Below are 26,180 nucleotides of genomic sequence, written 5' to 3'. Positions count from 1 at the left end.
CTACCCAGACAGAGAAGAGTGGACAAAAGTTACGAAGGATAAGCACGTGTTGAGCTATATTTCAGATCCTCGAGGAACGTAAAGATGGAAGCCGTGGTGTGAGGGAACCCTCTCCTTTGAGTTCCTAATGCTTCCATCTGATGTGGAAGTAGTTCTCCTGGAAGGGCCTTAGGCTTGTATTAAATATTCACAGTGTAAAGCTTGGAAATACTGCAGAGCAGGTTTACTCTGCACTGTGCCCCACGGTCCTGTCTGCTGATGGTGCAGATCACAGGCGTAGCTGGAGCACTCCACAGCTCCCTTCCAGCCTAACCACGGCTTTTCCTTCTTGCGGAAACCAGAGCTGTGGGAGAGGATGAGCGAGATGGTGCACAGCTAAGGCTCGGGCCGATGGACTTTGAAAAGCTCACCTCCAAGGTTTAGCTACAAAATGCAGCGCAGCACAGCAGCTGACCTAGGTGGCAACTTGATGGGAGTCAAGGTGGCATGGCAAAGCCTAGGACAGCCCACCCTGCTTCTCAGCTCGCTCCGGTGTCTCTGTCCCGCCTTTGCTCTTCACCTGCAGGCAAAATGAAGAGTACGTACGCATGGAGGGCAGACACTGCTGAATGCCTTCCGTGCATCAGACTCCATTTGGTTGGGGAATGGAAAAAGATAGGGGAGATGAAACCAGAACAGGCTCCCTTGCTGTGATAAGTCTGTTCTCAGGGCAAGGAAGCCGCTTGGTTGAGTAGGAATCTGCAGGATAAACTCAGAGGTGCTTCCTGTGTGTATTTGTTCTGCCAGTGGAACATTTGCTTTACATGGTACTGACAATACAGGCACAGTCTGTTGACTTTTCCAGATGTTGATTGTCCTCCTTTGAAGCGTCTTCCTGTTGTTTTAGTTGTTTGTGTGTCTGAATGGTGGATTAGATGTACTGCTTGTTAAACAAATAATTAAACATTGAGAGCTTTGAAATCCAGTATGTTTAATTAATGAGTTTTGCTCACTTGATGAAAAGGATGTGTACTTGATTCGTTACAAAACAAGTATAGTTTTTTCAGTAGTGAACTGTTATGACAATTTGAAGTGTTTACTAGTTCATTAATTTTTTTTTAATTAAACCTTAAAACAACACCCAAGCACAAAATCAAGGCTTCACACCACATTTGCCATGTAAACCCATTATTAGTGTCGTCTTGTGTACTGTCTCACCCACATTCTCCACCTATGTGCTTTCTCCCATCTCCTCCTCTGCAAAACTGTGCTGCCTTCCAGTCTGGGATTAGAGTTAATTATTACTTTTAGATCTTGCAGTACCTTGGACCAAGGTCTGTGATGATGCCCTGCGGTGCTGGGTGCTGTACAAGTGCAAAAAAAAGCAGTCCTTGCTCAGGCGAGTTTCAGTAGATCTCATAAATACAGGCATCAGCTGTAATGCCTTGTGACACCGCCTAATTAAGTGCTGCCCTGACGTCCAAAACTGAAACACTCCCGAAAACTGTATATCTGCTTCATCTTGTGCTTTAAGTATAAGTTTTACCTCCAGTTCTGAATGCATTTCGTATGGGGCAGAGAGGAAAGCAGAAGCAGACAAGGGTTGCTCTCTCCCAGTCTATGGGGGTTGGATATTAAAATGAGGTACTGAAGTGGTCCCTTCCCATAGCAGCGGGATTGCAGGGCAGGTTGTGGAGCACCACGGCGAGGTCCCCACCTGAGCAAGCTGCCACAAGCTCAGGAAGATCGCGGGAGATGGATTAGGTTGGCACATTTGCACCTTGCGCACCAGAAGAGCCATCCAAATTTCTGTCACTGGCATCTCCCTCCTGCGGGCTCGAGACCCAGCATTGCTCCTCCGCGTGGGCCACCTGCAGAGTGAAAGCATCTATGAGATCTATTAATTATCTTTTTTCTTCCTAACCTAGACAATGTAGCAGCAGGGAGGACATACTATTGTCATGTCTCTCCCCAGCAGCATCAGCTTCTGGGGAGTGAGAGCAAAAAAGGGGGGGGGGGGGTGTAGCTGGGCTCACCTTCCCGCACGCTGCAGCGTCCAGCATCGGTGAGGAGCCCATCCCGTCTCCAATTTGGGGCAGAAAACAGAGGTAGAGGCCTTCAGAAATAAAACAAATCTTTCAGAAAGCTAAGAAACACATAATAGTCATGTAAATACCTCCTTTTCCAAAAGGCGTTTAGGCATTTGCTTCAAATGGACTTACCAGACTCCAGTAAGCTTACTGGTGAAGGAGGCAGTGAAAGAAGAGGGTCTTCAGCCTGAGCTTGGCGTGGGCTCGAACAAAAATCCTTCTTCTGCACACCACTGCCTGCGCTGAAAGGTGCTGCTGCCTGCCGCTACTGCGGAGCCAGCGCTGAAGCAGTAAAAATCGCCTTTTCTGGCCTCCAGTGGCTCCTCTGGGAATTGAATTGCACCCATGCTCCAGCTTATTAAATCGGACACAACAGTACCGAGCCTTGCCGATGGCCCGCTCTGACATAGTTAAGAAGTGTCCTTTCGATGTGGGACTCTGTGCTACGGGAGCGGCTCCTCAGCTGCGGCTGGTGAGTCATTGATTTGCAGCGGTGGCAGTTCTCACCTTTAACTACTTCTGAAAACTCCTGGTGCTCCTGTGTTAGTGCCGATGCAATTCCAAATGTATTTATGCTCAGGGAGCGGTAAGCCTGGAGTGCCTGACCAACTCCTAATTTTCCCTGTTCTTGGTTCTCCCGCTTCAAAATCTTGGAGTTACGTATCTAGTGAGGAAAACAAACAGGCAGCGTGATGGATCCCGAGGCAGGAGTCAAGCCCTGCTTTCCTGCTGATTGTTTCCACCATCAGTTGGTTAGGGAGAGCATCTCACCCCACAGATGCCTGTGATGATCTCCTCACTACAATAAAAATGGATCCAAACCGTCCCCTTTCCCCCAAAGTTGGAAACGTCAAAATATGTGAAAAGTCAAGATCCAGATTCTGCCTGGAGAATTACTGCTCCCCAGGCAGACTTCTTATGTCCTCTATCTCTGTTTTATGGTTTTTCCATAATAAATAGGGAGCAAAGGCTGAAAAAACAACATAGCCCATAATTTGTGCTCTCCCATGACTGTAAGCTTTAAGGAACACCACTGAAATCGGTAAATTTACAGCAGCATAGCTGAAGTCAACATCTGACCCTGCATTTCCCCTGTCACCTCATCTTCTGTAGCAAAATGTCCCTGCTGAAGCTCTGAAGAGCGATTCAGTCCATACCTGAGCGTGCAGGGTCGGGCTGTGCCTTCGTCAGGAGGGTTTGGCACTAGGAAAGAGAAAGAAATACGCATAGCGTCTGGCTTATATACAAGTTGGTGTTTAGAACAAAAACTGTGCAAATATCTGAGGGTGGACCAGGTGTGCTGCCGCGCTCATCCATCCCTCAGTGCCTGGGGGCTCGGTGCTAACGTGCCCTAGGGTGTGCGGAGACGGGCACTGCCAGGCTCTCCTCTTTGCCCAATGCTCTGTTGGTCTTATTTAGCGTACTTAAGGATGGATTTCTTCAGCTGTGATGTGGCCCCACAGCCCCAGCAAACAAGCACCAAGCTGGGAATTAGTCCCCAGCAAGCCATGGCTACGGCAGAGCGGCAGGTGGAGCACCCGTCACGGCTCCCATCTGCACCAATCTGCCCAGCAAGCCCAGAGCTGGGCTGCTCGTTTCTTCAGGCAGTTCCCGTTTGGCTCTTACTGACGGGAAGGGAGTGTCGAATTGCACTGTGCTTTTTATTTACATTTTTTTCAGCATATCTCAAATCTGACCGGGATGTAACACTTTTTGAGGCGTGTGAGCCAATGCCAGCTGAAGATTCTGGCTGCTTTGGGGTGGTTTTCAAAAGCAAGCCCCACAGCACAAGAGGATACGGGATTTGAGGAATGTAGAGACTTGTAGAAGTATGCATTTGCAGGGTCACAGGATCCATTATGCAGGCAGAGCGATACCTACACGATGATAACACACTCCCCAGAGCCCTCACACCCTCAAGTATTTCATCGCTGAACCTTCAGCTTTGTCTTCCTGTGCAGCCAGTCAGTATTCTTGCATCCAGAGAGGCGTGTAGCTTTGGAGGATCTATAATCACAGGTGAAATCATGCTCTGAAGTCATGCTTTCCAACAGGATTGACTGATCATGAGTTACTGTTCTTGTCGCTACGGTGGTAGAGCTGCAGTCTGAGCAAGCTCATGCAGAAAATACAGAGGGCAGAACTTAATAGCGGTTACGTGTTGGGCCAGATCACTGCAGCTTTTATTCAAACTTTGTTTGAGCAAAGTATGTTATTTTGCAGTGGTGTGTTTGGTTGGAAATGGAGGCTTGGACCTCCTAATACTAGATTTGCAATTCGAAAAGATGTGGTTTGCATTCTTGTTTTTAAAGGCTCGCATCTAGGAAAGGGTGCCCACAATTATCTCGGTACACGCAACCCGAAACGTTCGCTCACTGAGCCACTGCACGTACACGAATACTAGCAGTGAGCCACGCAAGCTGGATGTGAAGCCAGATAGATGTGAAACCTATTCGACAGTTTTTGAAAACTACGTGTGTCATGTGGATGCGCACCGGCAATCGCGGCTCTTTGCAGATGAGCGTCTCATGGTTATAACCTCCCATTGCCCCGTTGAAACCAGGGGCCCCAGAGGGAGCGTTGTGATGAGGAACTCATGGTGCTGTGATTCTCATGACACTTCTCTGTTGTTTCCCTTGGCTGTTGTGTCACTTGAGTGTGGAGCAGCCTGTGGTTAGTTCCAGTTCCCAGACGCAGGCAGTTCCCCTCCTCCTGCACCCAGTATCTTGCCACTGGCACTGTGGAATCACGACATCAGACTCATTCCCAGCAAAACCCAAAGCAAATAGCTTGACATCAAGGATGAACCTGACCTTTCATTCTTAATAGCTCTAAAGGCAAAAGATGAGAGAAAAACGTGTCAATATTCTTGACTGCGTTCATGTTTGGTTGTGCACGTCTTCCGTCTAATAGAAGAGGTCTTAGTTCCTCACCCTGAAGCTTTCTCAATTGGGAGATTCAAGCTTGCAGTAAACTAATTCTCTGGTGGAGTAAGTTTGGTTTCCTGGAGGGGAAGAGAGAAAAACAGTAAAATAAAAGAACACCACCTAGCAATGCCATCCGGCTAACCTTGCACAAGGGGCAGGGATAGCACCAAAGCAAAGCCTTGCACGGCCTTCCTTTACCGTACATGCAGACAAACTGCTCCTCAAGCATTGCTCTGTGCCATGTGAGTGGGGAGCAGTAGTTTAGTAGTTAAAAGCAGGGTCAAAAGGTGGGTTCATTAAATTATTAATAAAAAACCCCAAACCCTGCAGAAATCCAATGAGATGCTTGGCACAGCTATTGCACAGGTATTTCTTGGCGTCCACACTCTGTTAGGAGCAGTATCATTGTTATGTGGTAGGACCAGGGGATTTTCTCCATGCTGAGAACCAGGGAGGCTTTCCCGACCTGCCTCTGTCTCATCCAAAAATAGAGCAAAGCCTCACAGCCCCACAGCAGAGAGTAATGGCCCATTTATGGCCCGTAAATGACCTGGGCCACAAGGGCTTGCTATTTCTGCTTGCTCAGCTGTCTTACACGGACACTGTAGAGAAAGAGATACTAGAAGCAAGTGCAAGCAGCACCGGCGAAAAAAGAAGTGGAAGTGCAGAGCTCTGCTAAGAGAAAATTTTCCTCTCTCCCTGGGCTATTCAACTCACAATAACTTGCTAACTTTGAAGTTTAAATATTAGGCAGGTAACACATTTGAGGTCCACAAACTGAGTGGACTGGACATGTATAAAAGTTGGGAAAAGCTCACTTTCCATCTGTAATAAAAATCTATTTAAAGTTAATAGAACCACTAGCCACACACATGGCTTCACTTCTGTAGATTATTGCAACTTGTATTTTAATTGGCTCGTGGATTTGTTTCTGGTCACTGAGCCACGGAGAATGCTCGCTATATCATACTTTGGCAGGAACTGGAGAGTGTGCCTGGAAAGCAGAACCGGTAATATGTTATTTATAATTGACCAGCATGACATCTATGGGTTTATCTGGCAGACAGCATGGCTGATTGTAGCGTTCACTGCCAAGAAACCCAGCTCTGGAGAGCACCTGGCAGGACAAAAGAAGAGCAAGTTTGGGGTTCAGTTTTCCTTAGATGGAGCGTATTTAGTCCAGCTTTTTATTAGAACTTCTGCCTAATTTGGAAGGTGATTTTTTGCATGGCTTGCAAGAAAATTAAGTTTAGACATACTGATTTCTTCTGGTATGACTATTGCCAGCAGATCTAACTGAAAAGCCTTTACCTTTCCAGCTGGGTAGGCAATGCTTTTCTTTGCTGATCACTAGAAGGGGTAGCATCCAGCATACAAACAATTCTCGGGCACTTCACGTCCTTTGACAAGTCATTGCCCCTTTGTGCCTTTAGGTGTGCCTAACTGACCACTGGTCAAGGCCTAAGGAGACACACAGCAGGAGGGAGGTGGTGTTTGAGACTCCCTATACCCCGTCCCATATGGATGGGATGTGTTGTCCCCTTCACAGTTTTCCATAACAACCTGCACGGAACAGAAACAAGCAAGAAGACTGTTTTTAAGGAAGAATCCTAGTTGTGATAGATAATAACGTGTACGTGTGGTCAGGTAAACACGCAAACTCCTTCCCCAAGGTGGTATCTATTTCAAGGCTTTGCAAGCTCAAAATTGCCTGGGGTTGTCTTTGTGGTGCTGCTGGCTCCACCTCTGCCAGGGATGCCACTGTTCCCATAGCAACTCACCATCTCCCGTTTTAGTCGTTCCCTTCCCTTTGATCAGACAGGATAATGCCGGATACAGAATGAGCTAACGGCGTCCAGGTGCAGTACAGTTTGCATGAACACTGGTTTAGGAGGAGCACGCCGCTCGATACTTTCCATTGCAGGCTGCTGCAACCGCCATCCCTTGGCCGCCTCTGCTGAGAGAGCTTCACCTCATAGCAGGAAGGTTTCCAGCCCACCCAGTGCTCCAGGGTAGCAGTGAGAAAAGGCAGGACTCTGCAAAGCTCGTGCACACCCGGGCACTGGAAAAGGCTGTGTCCGTGGCCCATTAAGTTTATAGCGACCATATCTAGCCTTCAGAATTTTTCTGTTTCTTGCCAAGACTCTACACAGAAGTTGGCTCAGTACCGTGAGCCATCAGATCCCAGCAGCTATGATCCCTGGGGCAGAAGCTGCTTTCCCAGGACGCAGTGACCTGCCATCCCTACAGCAAGGCGAGACAGCCCTTCTGCCCTCCTCACCCTGGTGCTGAAGGCTGCAAGAGATTAGATCGGTACTCTCAGTTTTGAAGAGCAGGTAGAAACACAGGGGAACATAAAATTTTTTTTAACCAGATGCTGGACAGTATGGCACTTTTTAAATTGTTCTGTGCAGCTTCATTTGTATTTCGGCAGCGCTCTTTCTGTTGAGAGATGACTACAGGAGAAGGTCAAGTTAGGACAGTAACAGTCTAACAGGCGTGTTTCTGCTAAAGCCTTTCTCGATTGCAGCCATTGCTTCGAATGACTTGGATGCACGGTCTCCTTTTCCCCTACAGTTGGCCATGGGCAGAGCGAGGGTGATCGTATGGTTGTCTCAGACTTCCACGTCTTCATCAGGGACAGCTTGCAGCACATTGATCTCATGAAGAAAGAGCACCCCGAGCTGCCCATTCTCATTCTGGGGCACTCCATGGTAAGCACCATCCCCTACCCCTCCCGGCAGCACCCAGGACACGTGCCGCAGCATGGTGGTACCCTTGTGGGTGGCAGGAAATAACTCAGCCCGCAGCAGCAAAAACAAAACTACAAGCAACCTTACCTTCCGCTTCATTCACTGCCTGAGCTGCCAGCGTGCCTCACCCCACGAGATCCGTCTTGAGTATAGTCAGTCCTTAACTTTTCTACCCAGATCATGGCCCTAATTAGTGCCATTTGCAACAATGGGCCTATTTTTTAATAGGACGATTCATTCACACCGGGTACATGATAAGTCCCACGGCCTCCCTGCAGCACTGGGCTTCTCCTTTCATTTTAACCAGTAACCAGGAGGTTAAGCCCTCCAAAGCTTTGTGAGCAGCTAAGGGATGAAGCATGAAAACACCCTGTAGCCTCACTCTGTTAAACAACCTAACAGGAAAATGTACCAGGGATTAGGGCTGCAGAAACAAAGGCACTGATTTGGTGAGCAGATCTGAAGTCTGATTCTGACAGCACGGGCCAAATCCCTTTATTCAAGCTAGCAATATTCCCACTGATGTCATTGATCTGCTCTCCCTGCCTTCCCGGAGCAGACGAAAATGAATAAGTACTTTGGGATTCAGGCCATGCTCAGATAAACAAGTGTTCTTGCATAAGAAGGCATGGCCTGCTCTGAAGTGCTTGCCGCGCTCCAAAGCTGCTGTAACAAGGAGCTAATTTCCCAGTGAGGTCTTTGAGATGCTTCTCGCCGCTGCTCCATTTAACAAGCCCCTGCTTCTCCGGCAGCGTGGAAGTTCACCAAATATTTCCCGTGGCAACTAATCCTCTGCACACTTTCCCAAGCAAGCCAGCCAGGTCCCTTCTGTCCCCGACCCCTCACGCCATCAGCCACTGTCCTCACGCGGGAGGGCTCAGCCTGGCTGGCGTTCGGCTCTAAACCACGGGCCGGGTGTTCGCCGTCAGGCCCTGGGCACAGCGCTGTGGAGCTGGAAGGGCTGGGGACGCTGAAGAGGAGAATATTTAACTTCCAGTAATTAGCGAAGATTTTTGCGTGCCGGATGGCAGCGTTGTGTTGCCCAGGTTACCGGGGCCACAAGCACAGAGCGAGCCCGGCTTCACGGCATCTTCCCGATGCAGCCCCAGTCTGCCACGCTGACAGAGCCTCAACTTATTTTTCCAGTCCCACCTGAACTACCACTTCAGACATTTTCTTCTTAGTCCTTTTAACCGAGGAGGACACAAGGCATCCCAGGGGGCAGACGGACATTGCATGGAGAGCTGAGTTCAGTGTGACGTGAGGGTTTACGGCATGAGGGCAGAAACCAGGTCTCTTCTCCCTCACAAAAACCAGCACTTCCAGTGCCCCGACTCCTCCGGCCTTCCGCGCTGCCCACACTGCACTCTCACTGGGGCAGAAATAATTTGCTTGTTTGGACTAAAACCCTTCCAGTAACAGGATTGCTATATAAACGAGATGTTGACACCTGTATTAAGCTGCGGGTTGTTATTTTGCATTGCAGGGAGGAGCCATCTCCATTCTGACAGCTAGTGAGAGACCCAGCGAGTTTTCAGGCCTGCTGTTAATCTCTCCTTTAGTGGTAGCCAGCCCAGAAGTCGCCACTCCCATCAAGGTAAGAGCAAACCCGCGTTGCACCTAGTCACCTCGCTCTTCCGCTGAAGGAAACGGGTTAAGACCTCTAGCCTTAAAATGCAAAACCCCGCTGAGATCTGTGCCACCTGGATGCCAGTCAATACTTCTCTTCTAAATGCCTCCCCCACGGTCCCACCTACTTTCCAGAGGGGAAGTGAATCCTGAACTCGTCCAGAAAAACTTATTTAAATGAGAGTCGGAGAACGATGCTACCTCGGGAGGTGGTAGCAGACTGTGCTTTTTTCACCGCGCCCGGCGGCAGCCCACACAGTGCCGTCCTTTCCCTTCCTCTCCTACAGTTTTCTTCCTGACTCATGCGGAGTCTGGTGTAGTTGCAACACAGGCTGCTGGCTAAGTCAGGCCAGGGTTATTTTTGGCGTTTGGGGGATGACCAACTTCTAAACAAAACTAGAGCTCTTGAGTCCCAGGAATCCTTCCCGAGCCTCAAAGAAGGCTTCCAGCTAAAGCATCATTGCCCCAGCAGCGTCACATTTGGCTTGGTACCGAGGCTGGTACTTGTCCAGACCGTCTCCTTCAGTTTGCAGTTAGGCTTTACCCCCCATTCCGTTCACATCTCCCTTCCAGAGCGATTTCTGATCCAGATTTGCACTGCCCACTCTGCCCTTCCCCAGGGAGGCACTGCAAGGCAGCTGACCCCCAGCTCTCCCCTCCTGTCTGAATTTTTTAAAAGAATAAACAACAATCCTAAAAGAAGCTGGAAGCAAAGGGAAGGACCAGCAAAGCCAGAGGAACGACAGAACATCTCATTCCCACAGGACTCGTTCCTTTATCCTTTCTCCCTAGACTCTTCTCTTAGGACTAGCTTCTTGTTTTAATCTACTTCTAAGCTATTTCTCCTGGCTTTTTTTCCTCTAAGAGAAAGGAAGCAGATTGCCTCAGCTTTCAGCATAATCCTGTCGCACCTTCTGCTGTAGCCAAAGCCATCTACTGACCCCACAAATCATTACAAGCACCAAAGGGTGCTTTTTAATCACCTCACTCTGCCGCTGAAGGAAACGCATTAAGACCTCTAGCCTTAAAATGCAAAACCCTGCTGAGATCTGCACCACCTGGATGCCAGTCAATATTTGCCTTCTAAGTGCCTCCCCCACAGTCCGCCTACTTTTCAGAGGGGAAGTAAATCCTGAACTCATCCAGTCCGGGAAAACTTATTTAAATAAGAGTCAGAGCACCAAAGGGTGCTTTGAGGAGGCTGGTACTGATTCTTCACAGGAGAGGCTCTACCTGACTCAGCATAAGGGGCCCATGAGCACCAGTGCCCCTGTTTTTTCTTACTTTGGAAAGGGAAAAAGAATAAATATTAAGGAAAAAAAAAATGGTATGGAGTCTGAATCTGAGAGACACTGTCAGCCTTCTATTTCCAGTTGAGTCAAGGAAAATACGGAAAGATTGTTCCTTCTTCTAGAGCTATACCTTTGCTAGATGCTAAACCCTTTCTGAAATAAGGACTGACGAGTTCTGTGGGAACTAGTACTGCTGTGGTCTGGTTTCCTGCAGATCTGTACCAGATTGTTGCTTTATTTCAGTAGGAAATCCTAATCTCTAACTGAAGTATTTTGGAGGTGTTTATACGCTCTCTTTCCTAGAGAGTCTCTTGCATGCAGTAACAGAAGTACACAGTGAGTTTCTTTCTCTTTCAAATCTATTGTTGCGTCTCAAAACTGATAAAAAATTAATTATTCCTGAAATATCTCTGCTCTGTCAAATTTAGTTGAAATCAGTCCTGGAGTCGAAAAGGTGTTTTCAAGAGGAAGGAGTGAAAAGAGGCAGAGTATTCCTGCGTAAGCCGTGTTTTCCCATAAAGCTGAGCTGAAAACACTTCTGTGCTTTTTTTTCCTCTGAGAGCCAAAGAACATTTCATTGGTGTTTGTGCCTCTGAGGCATAAAGGCTTTGGAACCGGTACGACTTGTCGGCCCTGGGCCATTTCCCAAGGACCATTGCATTCATCCCTTTGCTGGGGAAATTTCCAACTGAGCCAGAATTTACCTTGGCCTAAACAAACGAGGGCTCAAGGCAACAATAACCGTGGGCCAGATTACACACTGGGTCCTTCAGCCTGTGTTAGAAATACCTTCCCTCGCTGCTGAACCAGCCCCGGCAGCAGCAGCAATGCAGCGCGTTTGCAGACTACGTGCAGGAAAATCAAATTCTGCTCTTTGCAGAAGCACAGTTTCCTCAGTGCCCTATAAATCCTGTGTCCTGATAGCAGCATCGACCTACTTGTCGCAAATCTGGTGAAGAGGGAGGGATCTTGCTGCCTTCCCCCTTTTCTTCTCAACTAATCTGGACAAAATTCGGCTCTAAATCTTCAAAGTTTCAAAGGATGCAAAGAGACGGGAGTCACATATGCCGGCAAAGAGCAGAGTAAGGGTAAAAGAGTATCTCCCACTACATTTCTGCTATTGAATGCTTTGAAACTGGGTGGGCAGGACAACCCCTTAGGAAGTACTCCCTAATGATTAATCCCATGCTAACCCTCAGCCTGTGACTTACAGACTAACTACACAAGATTCTCTCTTTGCTTTTTGTGTTTTCCATTTGGTGGCTTCTTGCTGATCTGTTGCTCTCCAACCCAACTGGACACCACGTTGTTCCAGTACCTGAGGGCCTCCCAGTCATTCAGGCCGAATCTGCACCCAGTAACAGTGCAAAGGACTGTTTTTAAAGATATAGTCCAACTAGAGGAAAGTATTATATTAAAAACTCTTATTTTGGCTTTGCTCTGGTCTGTCCAGTTTAGCAGAGATGTTAGTCATCGGGTTCAGACAAACATATATAACGTGGCTTGGTATCTAGATATGGAGACACCATATCTGATATCTCCTTGATCATATCGTATCAAATCAGATCCCTGATATAATATCTCCCTGATAACACTGTTCAGTTGCTCTCAACCTGGTCTCTGTAGCTCATCACAATGTGATGAGCTTCCAGAGACTTTTCAGCTCAGTCAAATGAGCCTGACTAGCTTAACCAGTTCAAACACCACATTTTTGTTAATCCAGCTCATTTGTAGCTGAAATGAACTAAAGGGCATTCACACAAGCGGTTTGTCAAGCAGAGTTCATGGGAGAGGGAAATGAGCACATCGAGGTGTGCAGGGAACAGGGATTGCTCCGTTCAGAAGAAAAGTGCCTACGCTGCGAAGCACCCGTATAGTTTAACTAATGCAAAAACCACGAAATCAGCTTTAAGTTACACTTCCAGTCAAGAGGCAACGTTCAGCCACCTATTTCAATCTTATTCTGAGATCTTTGTCATGGAGAGGGAAGGGCTGGATTTGAACAGCGGTAGTATTTCATGCACCTGCAGTGGCCTTGAGCAGCTCTAATAACCGCTGCTCTGTAGTGTCATCCTCAGCCCAACCAGTAATATCCCCATCCTTCCATTAACCGTTCTTGATCATTTGGGAGCTATTCTCTCAAGAACCCACATCATTGCCACTTTGAACCAACAGGGAGATAGATAAACTTTCAGGTATCACATATAGCCAGCACTTCAACCACACAGCTTTTAATTCAAGCCGGGCATGTCACAAAGTGTATCACAGTGCTCGCAAAATCAGTGAGGGCCCAGGGGAACCTTCTGAATTTTTTGTTATAACATAAAACTTGATTTTTCTGTCCGTGACCTTGCCTGCAAGAGTCATCAAAATTACATCTGAATTTTGAGGGTGCACTACGTGTTGGAGGGACTGGAGCATTTCCTGCAGATGTGAAGACCCTTTGAAGGTTGGTGGCAGAGTCCTTTCGCAATCAGTCCTATAGACCAAGGTTCGTTCTGGCTGTGCCTAAATAAGAGATTTTATGCACAGAGGGAGTATACGCATGCATGCGTAAGTACATCTGACACATCTATGTACAGGGCCTGGTGCTTCTCTCGTACAGCTGAACACCAGAAACGACTTCACTGGTGTCACCAACCCAGGACGTGCTGCTATACTCGTGGTCAGAAGCCAGCCCCGTCTCTGTGACAGTTTAGCAGTCAGCTTGTGACTCAGTTTGGCAAAACTCCAGATATGCGCCAAAACTTCAAGAACATTTCCAAAGCATGTCACGGAGGCGAGGTCATCAGTAGGCAGTGAGGTTGGAATGATAAGCATATATCATTCGAACAGAAAAATGGCCATCCTGAATCTGACAAAAGCCTGTCTAGCCTGTCGCCAACAGGGAAGAGCCTGAGAAAGAGCATATATGTAGTTCTCCTTTCCTTGTCACACCTTCCCCGCCTTCAGCGTATCGTTAGGCTGGTGTATTGTTGCTCTTATGAGAGGAAGATTCAAATTTATGCTCCTTCTGCAAAATCCCTGTTGCACATCCTTGGGAATATAAATATTCACGCACGTACCAAGCAGACACAGAGCAGAATCCCCATCAAAGTCACGTCTTCTTCTGGAATTTGAGAGTATGTCAGCTAACTTCCTTCTTCAGCCAAATTTTAAAGTAAGCAAAGCCCCCATTTTCCAAAAGCCCTGCCACCTTTTACTCTTTTATGATGTGTCATCTTGGACCTAAATATCTGTGGCCTTAATACCAACATAGGGATCTTGTGGCCAATACTCTAAATGGATATTGAGAGAGCATCAGCTAGCCTCTCATGCCAAGGTATTTCCTCTTGAATAAGCAGTCTTTAGGCATAAGAACTCACCCTAGCTCTTAACTTGGGCTCCAATTTTAGGGCAGCCTAATTGCCTTAGTTGTTGTGATAATCTTTGGAGACAGGCACTTCCAGACCATTATTCAGATCTTAGAGGTGTTCTGGGAGGTGTTTCTCTCCCTCCTCATACTCTGTAAAGAATACCTAGGACAATTACACTTGTTCTAAGTTAAACACCTCAGCTGGGTACCTAAAGTTACTTGGCATATATCTGGGTCATCGTAAGCGGTTTCAGAGAAGCAAAGCTGTTACGGCGTTGTCAGCGCACCAAGCCCATAACCTTGCCTAGGATTCATGAAGATGCATTCCTCAAATCGTCACTGCCTGGAGTTAACACAAAACAAAGAAAACCCCATTCCTGCTTGTTTGCATCATAAACTTATACCCACATCGGTGCGGATATGTTATTTTACTAGTCTAACTCCGGAGACCTCAGTAGAAATTAATTTTGCTGACACAATGTCATAGCCAGTGAGGGGCTCAATATACTGGTAGGCAGTGGCACCGGTTCCCAGTCATATCCACCCCAAGGTACACACGTGTTCTCAAAACTGCTGTGAGCCTGTACTGCCTTTCACTCCTGGATGACTTTGCCTTCAACCCTGTGTTATTCCTCTAATATCGTAATTACTCTGTCACGTATCCTTTGAGACCTGAAATGTCAGGGAGTGCTTCAGAAGTGATTACGTATCAGCAGAAACAGAGCACACAGGTGACAGCCTACCTGCAAGTGTTAGCTGTGAACATGAAAGGGCCACAAAACAGACCGGCGAACGCTAATTGCATGTTTTCTGACTTAAGTGGTGATTACTTAATTAAAGACCGCTAGCAAAGATCAGAGCAGAACTCTGGTATCAACATGCTTGTAGCGCTACTGAAATGAAAGATGTTACCCTTTCTTCTGCCAGCGGTTTCGAGCCTGGGCTGCTGAATGCTTTTGTGTGTCGTTCCCAGGAGAGAAGTGAGCAATGGATTTCCTTAGCCACTGCATGCACATTTTGCGGTTGTTTATTTACAGGTTCCCTGGAGAATATGCTTATCAAAAAGAGTGCAGCCTAGGCAACTACTGCAAATTGCACCGAACATCGCTTACGCACTGCAGCCTGAAATCAAAGCTATGGCAGCAAGGAAAGGGCAGTAAAACAACAAAACCCAGCCCTTCCGAGGGCTGGAAATGGCTTTTTCCTATCAAAGTGCTTAACTGAGGCCTTTTTAGAAATTAACTTGAGAAAAAGGCAAAGTACAACGAAGTTGTGATGTTGCACGTGGCCAGGCAGCTGACGGCATTTCAGACTAGCACACCCACTCCCTGATCCCGGGAGCAGTTTAAACGCTCCTCTCTAAGAGAAATGTTTTAAATATAGGACAGATCTTTCTCCAATGTCAGTTGACATTTCTCAACTATTTAACTTCCATGCTGATTCCCATCAGCTCAGGATTTGGCCCTCTGTGTTATCTCTCGTGCTCTACCTAGCTCTTTAACTGCTTGCTTTCCTCTCCCACAGGTTTTTGCAGCGAAAGTGCTCAACTTTGTTCTCCCAAACCTGTCACTGGGATCGATAGATCCAAATGCAATTTCCCGGAACAAGAAAGAGGTGAGAACCTTAATGCCATTTAAACTCACTGCATAGTCGGTATCTCGTCCCAGTCCTGCCATTTCTCTTTAAAAAAAAACCAAACAAGTGTTTTGCTAAATCATGAGGGCAAGATCTATGCTGGTGTAAAAAGGTGAAACATCTCTGAAGTCAGTGGAACTGACTGCACATAGCGGAAAACTGTGGGAAATCAGCTGTTCATCCCCTTGGTGCATCTTGCACCCGCAGCCGCTCTGGGTACAAGACATACCAGAGACCTGTTGTGGTTGCGGTGGAAAGCACATGGGAACCGTCTTTGCCTCTGCTGCACCACCACCGCTCGTTACGGTGACAAAAACAACTCACGGAGGTTGCAAACACACTGCTAAAGTCAACTTTTCCACCCCTGCCCTTTGCAGTGAAACCGTGCAAAACCCGACAGTCCTGGCGATTTGTTTTCCTGCTTGCAAATCAGGATGGTGGTGTGCTGAATGCATTCAAACAGAGGAGAAGAGCATGCTTGCCCCAAAGACCTTGCTACAAGGTCTCCTGGATTACACGCTGGCTCTGCTACAGCCTTTCCGAACAAAGGATGTATTCTTGCTGTGCCTGAGAATAATACTTAAACGAGCTGCAATTGAAGCAGCCGTTGTAACAACCCAGTTCCAGCTCCACCACTGCGACCGTGCATGGAGCTGTTCCAGGGTGACATTTCTGTAGTGTCACCATCCCTTGGGACTCTTCTCCCGTTCATTCCCACTCCTAGCAATAACTGTTGCATCCTGTTCATGCCATCACCGGCAAAACCAGATATCATTGCAACTGCTGCAACAACATGTCACGAGGTTTTTTCCTTCTCGCTGCTGTGGGAGGAGAGAAAGGAGGGAGGCACGAACTGTAAGGGAACAAAGGTGCTTTGGCTGGACCCAGAACTTGGTGCATTTCAGAAATCAACTTGAATGATAGAAGATGGCACCCAAGGGTGCGTCAAAAGCAGGAGAGCTTCGCTGGTGCAGTGGTCAGTTGTTCCTGGGCTCCCACGTCAGCTCGCGTCTCACTGACAGATGCTGTCATTTTTCCTGCTGTTCATGCAATGGTTCATATCTTAAGTAGAAGTTAATAAATTGCCTTCCTCTGGGGAGGCAGCTTGGCCGGCATTGGAATTGAAGCTGAAAGGATCAGGAGCAAAGACAGCGTCAGTGGCCGTGTGAGTGCAATGCATTCAGCCTCAGCATATTCCACCTCTTTGACTCACCCATTCAGTACACTGGAAAGCAAAGAGTCTCCCAGAATAGCCACAGGCCGTTTAGGGTTGTTTCTTGGCTCTGCCAAAGAGTTTTTTGGTCATTTGACCAAAATGACCAAAGTCATTTGACCAAAAACTGACTTTGATTTGACCAAACTCCGTGCCGCATTTGACCAAATGAAAGTGGAACTGACAATCATTTGACCAAAAAACTGATTTTCAGTTTACCTATCTGTGATCAGAGCGTAACATTTCACTGGGCTGAAGGCGGAAAGGTTCAAGGAGCTGAGAAAAAGAAGACAAAGTAGGTCCTAGGAAACTGCCAGGACGAGCATGGAGCCAGTTCATCTGCATCCACTGATGCACCATATGATGTGTGTTCTTAAGTACCGTATGAGGCTGCACAAGATATATACTTGGGAAGAAGGCTGATTCCAGTCAAACCTGTTCTTAATTACATTCAGCTGCCATACCTTGTTGCATCTAACTCAGAGAAAAGGGTTAAGTTAGAGAGCTAATTCACTAAAATCACACGAAGGGAAGTTTTCACTTCTGCATTTGTATTTAGAGGACAAAAGCAATCAGTGCTCCGGAGGAGGAGAGGAATTTGAGAGTGTTACCCCCTACCTGAACAGTGAGCGTGGCTGGGACACGTGGGTCTTTGCCTGCTTCTGCACTGATTTGTTGTGCGGCACTTGAACTCTGTGCCGCAGCTGCTCCTAAGGGGTAGCGGTTTTAAATACGCCCGCCTCCGACAGTGGGATCCTCTGCTGGGAGATGCTAGTGCTGCACTAAATAGCTTTACAGCAGAAACGTGCCGATGTGGGGACATCCCGAACGATAACGCGTTTAGAAGAGTGGCAGTGGGCTCCCTTCTTTGGTGCACAGTATTGAGAGAGCGCTTCCCTGTTGGGGTGATGTTAGGAATCACCACAGCAACCGCTGGACATAGTTTATAATAAATGCTATTGTGTTGTCTTTCTACCCAAATATTTGCTGCTGCTCCCACTGCTCTATGATGCTCCGAGTCTCAAGAGCTTCCTTTGAGCGTTGTTGTTTTTCCTCTGCCCTTTCCGTGGAGCAAGGGGAAGCCTTTTGCAGGGGATAAAAACGTAGGTGTGCTCCATTAGGGTCTGCTCATAATGGAGTAGTCTTCAAAATGGGACAACAAGCCCGTCCTTGCTGTGCTGCCTGCACACCTGCAAGTGAACACGCAGCTGACATAGCAGCTGTGGATTGCGATGTAAAGCGCTTTCCCGACCATCTTCAAACACAGGATTTGAGGCTGCAGGCACTTACTGAAGACAACACGGCATCTCAGTCCTCTGGCTGCCGCTGACACACACTCCACCCTCCTTTTGGACTCAAGACGCGCAGCTTCAAAGCACACAATGTGCTGGAAACATCCATTATTTATATGTTAAACATATTCTCCTGCCAGACCAACTTTCTATTCTCTAGAAATATTTTTGGGACAGCATCCAAGAATTTCCTGATAGTTTGTGTTCCCAGCAGGCTGTCCTCAGGGTGCAGGGACTGAAACACAGGATGGTATGGAGATGTTTGTTTGATCTGCTTGCTATATCAAATGCAAGAGACACAAAAGAGAGCAAGAAGCAACCTTAAAAAACCAGTCTTGTTATTCCAAGGAGAAATAACATCACAGGGGCAGGCACCTCTTTGCCCCATTAATATTGTTTAGCTGTCATTTAATTCAGTGGAATCGTCCCACTGACTTTAGTCTTGTTCCTGCAGAGTCCACATAGGATGAGGCTGTTAATTACCTTACAACGAATTTATTGCTCCGCAAAATGCAAAGGGAAGATACAGACCTCTAAGCAGGGGGACGTAATGCAGCAGGAGCCCTGACGCTGGCTTCTGATTTAGCATTACGTAGAGAAGAAAAGAGCTGTTGTGACGGACCGTGCAGAGCCTTCGCTGGACGGTGGCTGGAAGCAGTCGCAGGCTCTCCTGGGGACACCCTCACTCGCTTGCCCCCGCTGTCCCAGAGCTCGCTGCAGGCTTTGCAGTTTATAGCCTGTAGAATATGCAGCCCGCTCCCTACCTTTCCCGCTTTCCCCAGCAAGCTGCTGCTTTGCACTCGCCCCGTGCACTGAACATTAACTCTGACAAGGATCCCTGTTCGTTGACGGGGAACCAGATCCTCCCCCGGCAGTCCTGATCGATCTGGGTTAAGATTGGGTTATTATTTTTTCCCCTCCCATCATCTACACAAAAATATTTGTTGGCTGCTCAGTAGCTAAAAAATCCCTGTTCCTTCAGAAAAGAACAAGAGAGAGAAAGAAACCCATTAGGTCATTCTGTTAGCATTTATGGGGCTGGGGAGGGGGCCAGCTCACACGAATTCATCGACATCGTTTTACTCCATGGGAAGGGAACTTCTGTCAATCCATCCACCCACCCCTCCTGGTTCCACACCCCGCCCGCAAAGTCCCTCATTTGTTGCCTTCAATTAAAAAAACAACCTAAAAAATAAAAAGAAACCCATCTCAAAGCTGTGTGGCTTTAGCGCAGCTCTGTGACATAGATCCAGACGTAGATCCAGACCATCCCAGATTAGGCTGACGCCAGTTGCTAAGTAGCCAGTGCAACACGGTGGTTTTGCTCCGAATGCTGATGAAAAGTCAACACGTTTGGCTGAAAATATCAGGGTACACCCAGCTGTCAACGGGAGAGCTAGCAACACCACGCCGGGCGGTTGGTGATTTGGAAGTCAACGCTGAAGTTTCTCCATGAGCACGATCACGAGAGGATGCTTCTCTCTAAACACAGGCAGCTTCTTGCTCTTTGGGAGCACGTTGCAGAGCAGGGGAGGTACGGCAGGCAGACGGGGTAGGGGATGGAGGACACGGGTGGAGGTTTCTGCACCAACAAGCTGGTCGGGCACTGGGAGGGTCCATGCAGAGCCAAGAGAGGACCACATGCTGTTCAGCCTCTCTGCTTCCTTTAGCAGGAGCGGAGGGTGCTCGGCATGTCTTAAGAGCGGCTCCTTTTGCCTTACCCACAATCTCATCTTTGGAGTGGCCTCTTACAAACAGTGTTTTCCAAACCCTCAGTGCACGGGCACTTGCTTCTTTGAAAGGCAGATACTCTACATAAGATCTTACTATTAGGAGCTGTGATGAGAGACCTCTGTCTTTGTCTCCCTGCCAAAAACTACCCCTCACTCCAGAGTCGCCATGATCTTGCGCAGAGGCCAAAACACAACAATGGCCTTAACCAAGTACTGGAAATGTCTGCTGAATCCAAGGGTCCCTAAATGAGCACTACAACAACTTGAATTCGTTTGGTCCAACTCCAGCACGAGTTAGAGTGGCTCTACCGCTCTCACCCCCTTGTCCCTCTTCGGCGCTGTGGGCTGGGACCGAAGGGTGCCAGCCGCTAAGAGTCGCAAATTCCCACCCACTCCTTCCCCTTGCTGCACTCGGGGGTAGGAACCATGGGGTCAAGCAGCAGGAGATAGCGCGGACTGGAAGCAAGAAGATGATGGGGAACGACTTGTGAGCACCAGCGTGCCTCGCTGCCAGCTCTGTTTCCAGTGCTTTGTGCCCCAAGGCATTTGAGGCAGTGAGGAGGGAAACTGGCTTTACACCCTGGAGTAAATTAATCCCCCCAGCTGGGAAAGCCCCGCCATGCAGTGTCCTTCTGCCACCCTGATAATCTCATCTCACAGGGAGATGAATGCAGAATCCACCCCAAAGCCTTTCTGGCTTCTTGGTGGGGAGCAGGCAGGCCACGCCGTCCCGCTCCAGGGCGCGTCTGTGCCTACGTCTGTGCATAGCTACGTGTCGCTGGGGTGGCCTCGTGGGTCACCTCCCGCCCGTGGTCCCCTCAGGGCAGGCACGTGCAGCAGCAAGAGAGCCTCACGTTTCTGCAAAGCGAGGGAGAATTTGAACAGACCCCACTGCCTGCGAGGAGAGGAGGAGACTGTTTTCGGCTAACCTATAAATAACCATCATTTCTATAAACATCTGCCAGGGATGGGAGAAACTGGAGGCTGTGCCAGAGACCAACCCATAATCAAAGCATTCTGGCAAATATTGAGATGGCGGTGGCTGTGTGGGCCGTCTCCACGTACAGTATACAAATATTTACTGTAGATTTGCCTGCTGCGGTAACTACTCGTTCCTAGCAACTTTCTGCACCAGCTCTTGTGTATTTTTATCCTCTCACAGTCTGGCTGAGCAAGTTGTTGACTTTTTTCTTTTTTTTTTGCCTACCACCAAATACCGTTATTTGCTGCCTTGTCTGTGCACGCTTTGCACCCGGAGAGGACCCCTCGGCGTCAGAGTGCTTTGCAGTCAGGTGTGTCAGGTGTCTGTAGGTGTAAGTCACGGCCTTCATCCCCGGAGAGGGAAGATGAAAGAGAAGAGCATCTGAGCCCTCAGCAGAGAGGATAAGGACCTGGCCAGTATCAGCTTTCAAGTAACGCAGTCCGAAGAACCCTCTGCAGAAGAGACTGTCACCTTAGAGTGACAGAAGGACACGAAAGAGCAGAAAAATGCAGGCAGGTACCCCCGTGGGAACAGTCTTTGTCCAACACTGGTTGGTTGCCTGCAGAAAGAGTGTTGGCTTGAATATTTTCTAGTGACATAAGAGAGAAACACACAGCGTGGGGTAAGCCAGGTTGCGTGAGCAGTTCTGGGTAGCCACAGTAAAGATCTTGACCTTCACTCCAATGGCAGGATGTCCTGACAGAGTGGGAAATGACCGTGCAAGCCAAGGGAAGAGACTCCTCGCTGCCAGGCTGATCTGCTTTGTCTTTTCTGCGTGAAATATTGCTAACCTTAACTTACCTCTTCCTCCCTGCCAGATGGAGGCTTATACATCCGATCCCTTGGTCTACCACGGTGGCTTGAAGGTCTCCTTCGTCATCCAGCTGATGAATGCCATTGCCAGAATTGAGCGAGCTCTGCCCAAGCTGACTTTGCCCATCCTGGTGCTACACGGCTCTTCCGACAAGCTCTGCGATATCAAAGGGTCCTATTTACTGATGGACACGGTGCAGAGTCAGGACAAAACACTCAAGGTCATCTTACTTTCTTGATTTTTAGGGTGTTATCCTGTCAGTGTTGGCCTGAGCATGAGTGACTGTGAGGGGTAGGGAGCCTGCGGAGCTCCGGAGCGCGGGAGGCAAAGCAGGGCTGATGTGTCGGTGAGACTGAGCGGGTTACAGCCCCTTTCAGCAGGAGGTAGCCCAAGCGCAGCCCTGCCCTGCGCAGCGTGGTGGCCTTTCCCCAGCTACAGCCGGGCTGCCGGCAAGGGGTGGTGGGTGGTCTCAAGACCCAGGGCTGGCTGTGTAACCTCGAGGGTCTCTTGGCCATAAGCGACTTGGTGTAGAAGCAGACCGAGGCTCACAAGCAGGTAAAGGGCTGACCCCAGAAGCTCTTCTGAACAACGCCAACTGTGTGAGCACCAACCTTACCTCATGCCCCGGCGGGTAAAGGTACAGGGGGCCCTTTCCAAAGCACCGCACGACAAAAGCCACTTCGCATCTGCTCATTTCGAGAGAGCCACAGCTGATTAACCAATTGTTAGCACATGAACGAGCCTGAAAGAGAGACAGGGAGACCGAGGGAAAGCTTTTGTCATTGGAAAAATAACTGGATAGTCTGGGCATAAAAGGAGTAAAATTGCACGAGGCATGATGGGAACATCCCCCATTGTCCTTTAAACTCCAAGGGCACGGTACCTATTTCCTCCTTCTTAGTGGGATAGGAAGGAAGAAATGCACGGGGTTGGGACACGCATTATCTCCCCAAAGGGCAGCAGGGTGCTCGGGTGATGTGCAGATGTCCAGCTGCAAGGCCAATGCCTTCCTGCTCGTGGAGGGCCAGCACCGCCAATGGCAGCTCTTTGGTTTCATAACCTGCCACATCGAGGGAAAAAAACCTGACAAGGTGTGGGCAGGACGTGTTGGACCTGTGGGTGTTGACGAGAGGGGACTGAAGGCTGTTTTGTTCATGCGGATGGTTTTTTTTTCCTGTGCTAATCTCCGCTCTCTCCCTGGTTGCAGGTGTACGAGGAAGCCTATCATGCCCTCCACAAAGAGCTGCCTGAGGTCTCTACCTCTGTCTTCACAGAAATACTGACATGGATCGGCCAGAAGGTCTCAGCAGCCGGGGAAACCAGCCACACTTAAGAGCAATTGGTTTTGCAGCTCTTACTGGGGTTTTCTGGGAATAGATGCTTTTCTTAACAGAAGTCTCTCTGAAAAAGATCTAGCGTGGAGGGACTCTTGGGATATTTTATCATGCATAGCGTAAGGGAGGGTGGGGGGAGAGGCACAGGGTGGGGCATTATTTGCTGATGGAAGTGGCCGTTGCCCTAATCTGGGGAAGAATTGATAGCTGTGGGAGCAGCTGTCAAAGCTTGCCAGGTCGGGTGACTTTACTGAAAAGCCCCTCACCCGCCAAACTTCCCCCATCGCTTCCCCTTCTCTGCTTTCGCTGGGGTGACAGGGGTGTATTTATACTGCAATAATTTTTGGTAGGTTAAAGAAGTCAGTATCTTCCACTTCATGGTGTTGATTCCAGGTGCGTACAGCCCCTTCCCTCTCCCCACCGTCCAGTACCTTAAAAGCCCTGGTCCTTGAGAGGAGAGCAGTAACGAAGGTGCTGGGTAACGAGGAGAGGCTAAGATGGAGCTGACAGCTCCCTGAAAGCGGAAGGCTGGTTTTCAAGGTCAGACCCCTTTGGACACTGCCTTTACAAGCAGGCCAGGCCAGGGGAGAGCAGAAAGACAGCCTCCCCCACCGCCCCGCACGTCCTCTGCGCGTTTGCGCTCGGGCAGAGCGTGCCGAACAGCTCTTTCATTTTCATCTTCAGAGCAGGGTCCCAGAGGGGAGAGGAGGAATGTGGAATCAAACCCACTTAGCACATTCAAAGCCCATGCTTTTCCCAATGCCAAACCCCATCTCTCCTCTGCAAGGTGAACTATTCTGTAAATATTCCTAGGGGCTGCTTTGTTTCCTTCCTTCCTTCCTTTTTTTTTTTTCCCCTTTTGTTTTTCTTTTGGAATTAATCACTTGCGCTACTGAAACTGAAAAAGCAAAGTCAAAGTTATAAGAGAATATAGTAATATAATATATGATGTATATAGAGGTGGCTGGGAGCCGGGGAAGAAATGGGAGGAGAGTGTAAAGAAGGGGTTAATTGTTCCTTCTCTTGGCAGGGAATAATGTTGTCCTACTGGGATCCAGTCCTCTCACCATAACTTTACAGTCGTAATCTGTTGTTTTCCTTCATCAGTTGGAAAATGTCCTGAAAATAGTGCTAGAGAGAAGCACAGAGCATCTGGTGGGTGGGGATTAGCAGCGGGTGTCCTCACGGTCCACCGGTTTAGCAGGAGACCCGCAGCGTGGCCAGAGATCCCGTCCAAGCTCATCCCCATCTCCTCCGAATCAGCGCAGGCATCTCTGGGGCCGATGGCAGAGCAGAGGGGCTGAGCTCGCCCCTTCAGGCAACGGGGGGAGCTGAAGGCAGGGTACAGGGTGCAACGATCCGTCCCACAGCTGCCTTGCAGCACGGGGGCGGCTGGGGCCGCTGGTGCGCAGGCTGCCACGGAGGAGCTTGCGGACCGGTCCGGTGGTGCAGACAAGCCAAACCCTAGAGCTGCCTGGGTATGTGGTAGCAGCAGGGCTCGAGGACAGACTTTACACCCAGTTATGGAGCAGAGGCGTCGTACCGATACAGCAAAAGCTGTGCAGTGATCACAGCGTGGCTGCGCGGGTCAGTTTGTCCAGGGTGCTGGCCCTAATTATGACTTTATGACTTTATTATGACTGAGTATTACGCTTCTTGGCACTAGCCAAAGGGAAGGGGCTTAACCTGCGCCTCTCCCTCCAACTTCGCAAGAAGAAAACGCCTGCAAATGTTGCACAATGAGAGAGTGGGGCATCTCCCCCAGTGGCAAACCAGCCTCCTTATTGCCTTCCCCGGCAGCGGTGGGAACCGTCGCCGCGTCTCGTGCCGCTGCCCCAGGGCTGGAGCCCACCTGCTCAGTTGCGGGGGGGCACCCACCTCTCCTCCCCCCGCAGCCAGTTCTGGCGAGATTCAGGAAAGGGACCTCCGTGCAATAACAGTCAGAATCAGGGCTCGGTCCCATTCGGTCCCAGCAGCGTGGGGGGAGGAAGGACGTGTGGGTGCCGGTTACGTCCTTGTAATCGCCCTAAGAGGCCCAAGTTAGGAAAGCTCTTTTTTCAGGTTGATCCAGGCACTTTCACACTTGTATTTTTTTGCCTCTAAAGAGAGGAACGAGCTGTAGTTCTCCCAGCAACGCCAGCTTTTGATTCAAATATTATTCTAGCGCAATCAGCTGTTCCCACCACCCCTGCTAAACCTCTGGTGACACTTGCTTTGGGAAGGAGGGGATGCGCAGGTCGCCTGCTCTGCATCTTCCAGCAGCCTGGCTTGTCGCAACTTCTTTTCCCTGAGCAAGATCCCTCCTTGCCAGATGCTGCCGGGGAAAGACAGCGAGAACAGAAACGCTACAGTGGTGATAAACCTCACCCGCTTCTTCAGCTGGAAGGGGAATCAAGTAGGCGTGATCCAGTGGTGACAGACATTGCGGGGGTTGTAGCAAGATGGTGACTTAAGGATGGGATCTTTGAAAGCACTTTTCACCGAGGAAAGCACCCGAGGAAGTCAGAAGGAGAAAATCAGTGCCCACGTTCTTTACATCCCTTCCCAAACTGACAAGCACTTTGGGGGGGGGGGGGGAGGGAAGTGACCCTCCAGACAAGGTCTGAGCCCGTCTGCTCCCTCCAACCTGGCTTCAGGCAGAGGAAGGTCTGTGGTCAGTGCCTTCGCTAAAATGTGTCCTTTTACCCAAGAAACATCTGCAGCTCAGCAGAAATAAAAGGAAACCAGTTACACTGATCTGGGGAAGGCTCGTCCCTCTGTCCAGCTAAGCTCAGCCACGGCACGTGGCCTGGGGAAGCTGCGTGGAAAAATCAGGTTAACAAACAAAAAGTTGAAAGAACAACAACAACAAAAGCCCAATAAGCCCCGAGCCCTGGCACAGCAAGGGTTACTGCCACCTTCAGCCAGTTTTTTCTGAAAAGTTCTCTCCTGAGGACACTGACACAGGTAAACCTACCCAGCTAAAGCCCGGGGGGCTGCCTGCCCCGCCGCGCAGCCCCCCGGCAGGCTGCCGAGCCGAGCGGGAGCAGCCCGGCGGCGGAGTGCGGAGGGCCGGAGCCGGGAGCAGGTCAGCCGGGGGAGCGGAGCTGCCCATCTGCCCCAGCTGCCGCTCAGCCCGCACGTTTCACCTCTCGCTGCTGTGACCGGTCCCT

General features: G+C 49.2%; 1 protein-coding gene across 2 annotated transcripts in view; it reads left to right on the top strand.

Annotated features, from left to right (window-relative positions):
- MGLL (monoglyceride lipase) overlaps positions 1 to 23,171 on the top strand; it is a 65,760-nt gene extending 42,589 nt beyond the window's left edge. For both annotated transcript variants that reach the window (XM_075513897.1, XM_075513896.1), the window contains exons 4-8: positions 7,574 to 7,710; positions 9,236 to 9,346; positions 15,550 to 15,639; positions 21,699 to 21,914; positions 22,902 to 23,171. In XM_075513897.1, coding sequence (XP_075370012.1) covers positions 7,574 to 7,710; positions 9,236 to 9,346; positions 15,550 to 15,639; positions 21,699 to 21,914; positions 22,902 to 23,027 — 680 coding nt within the window. In that variant the 3' untranslated portion in view covers positions 23,028 to 23,171. The remainder of the gene's footprint in view (positions 1 to 7,573; positions 7,711 to 9,235; positions 9,347 to 15,549; positions 15,640 to 21,698; positions 21,915 to 22,901) is intronic.
- The last annotated feature ends 3,009 nt before the right edge of the window (positions 23,172 to 26,180 follow it).

This window comes from Mycteria americana, chromosome 11, assembly GCF_035582795.1.
Source record: "Mycteria americana isolate JAX WOST 10 ecotype Jacksonville Zoo and Gardens chromosome 11, USCA_MyAme_1.0, whole genome shotgun sequence".
NCBI classification, from domain to species: domain Eukaryota; kingdom Metazoa; phylum Chordata; class Aves; order Ciconiiformes; family Ciconiidae; genus Mycteria; species Mycteria americana.
This window is presented reverse-complemented; position numbering and strand designations above follow the sequence as displayed.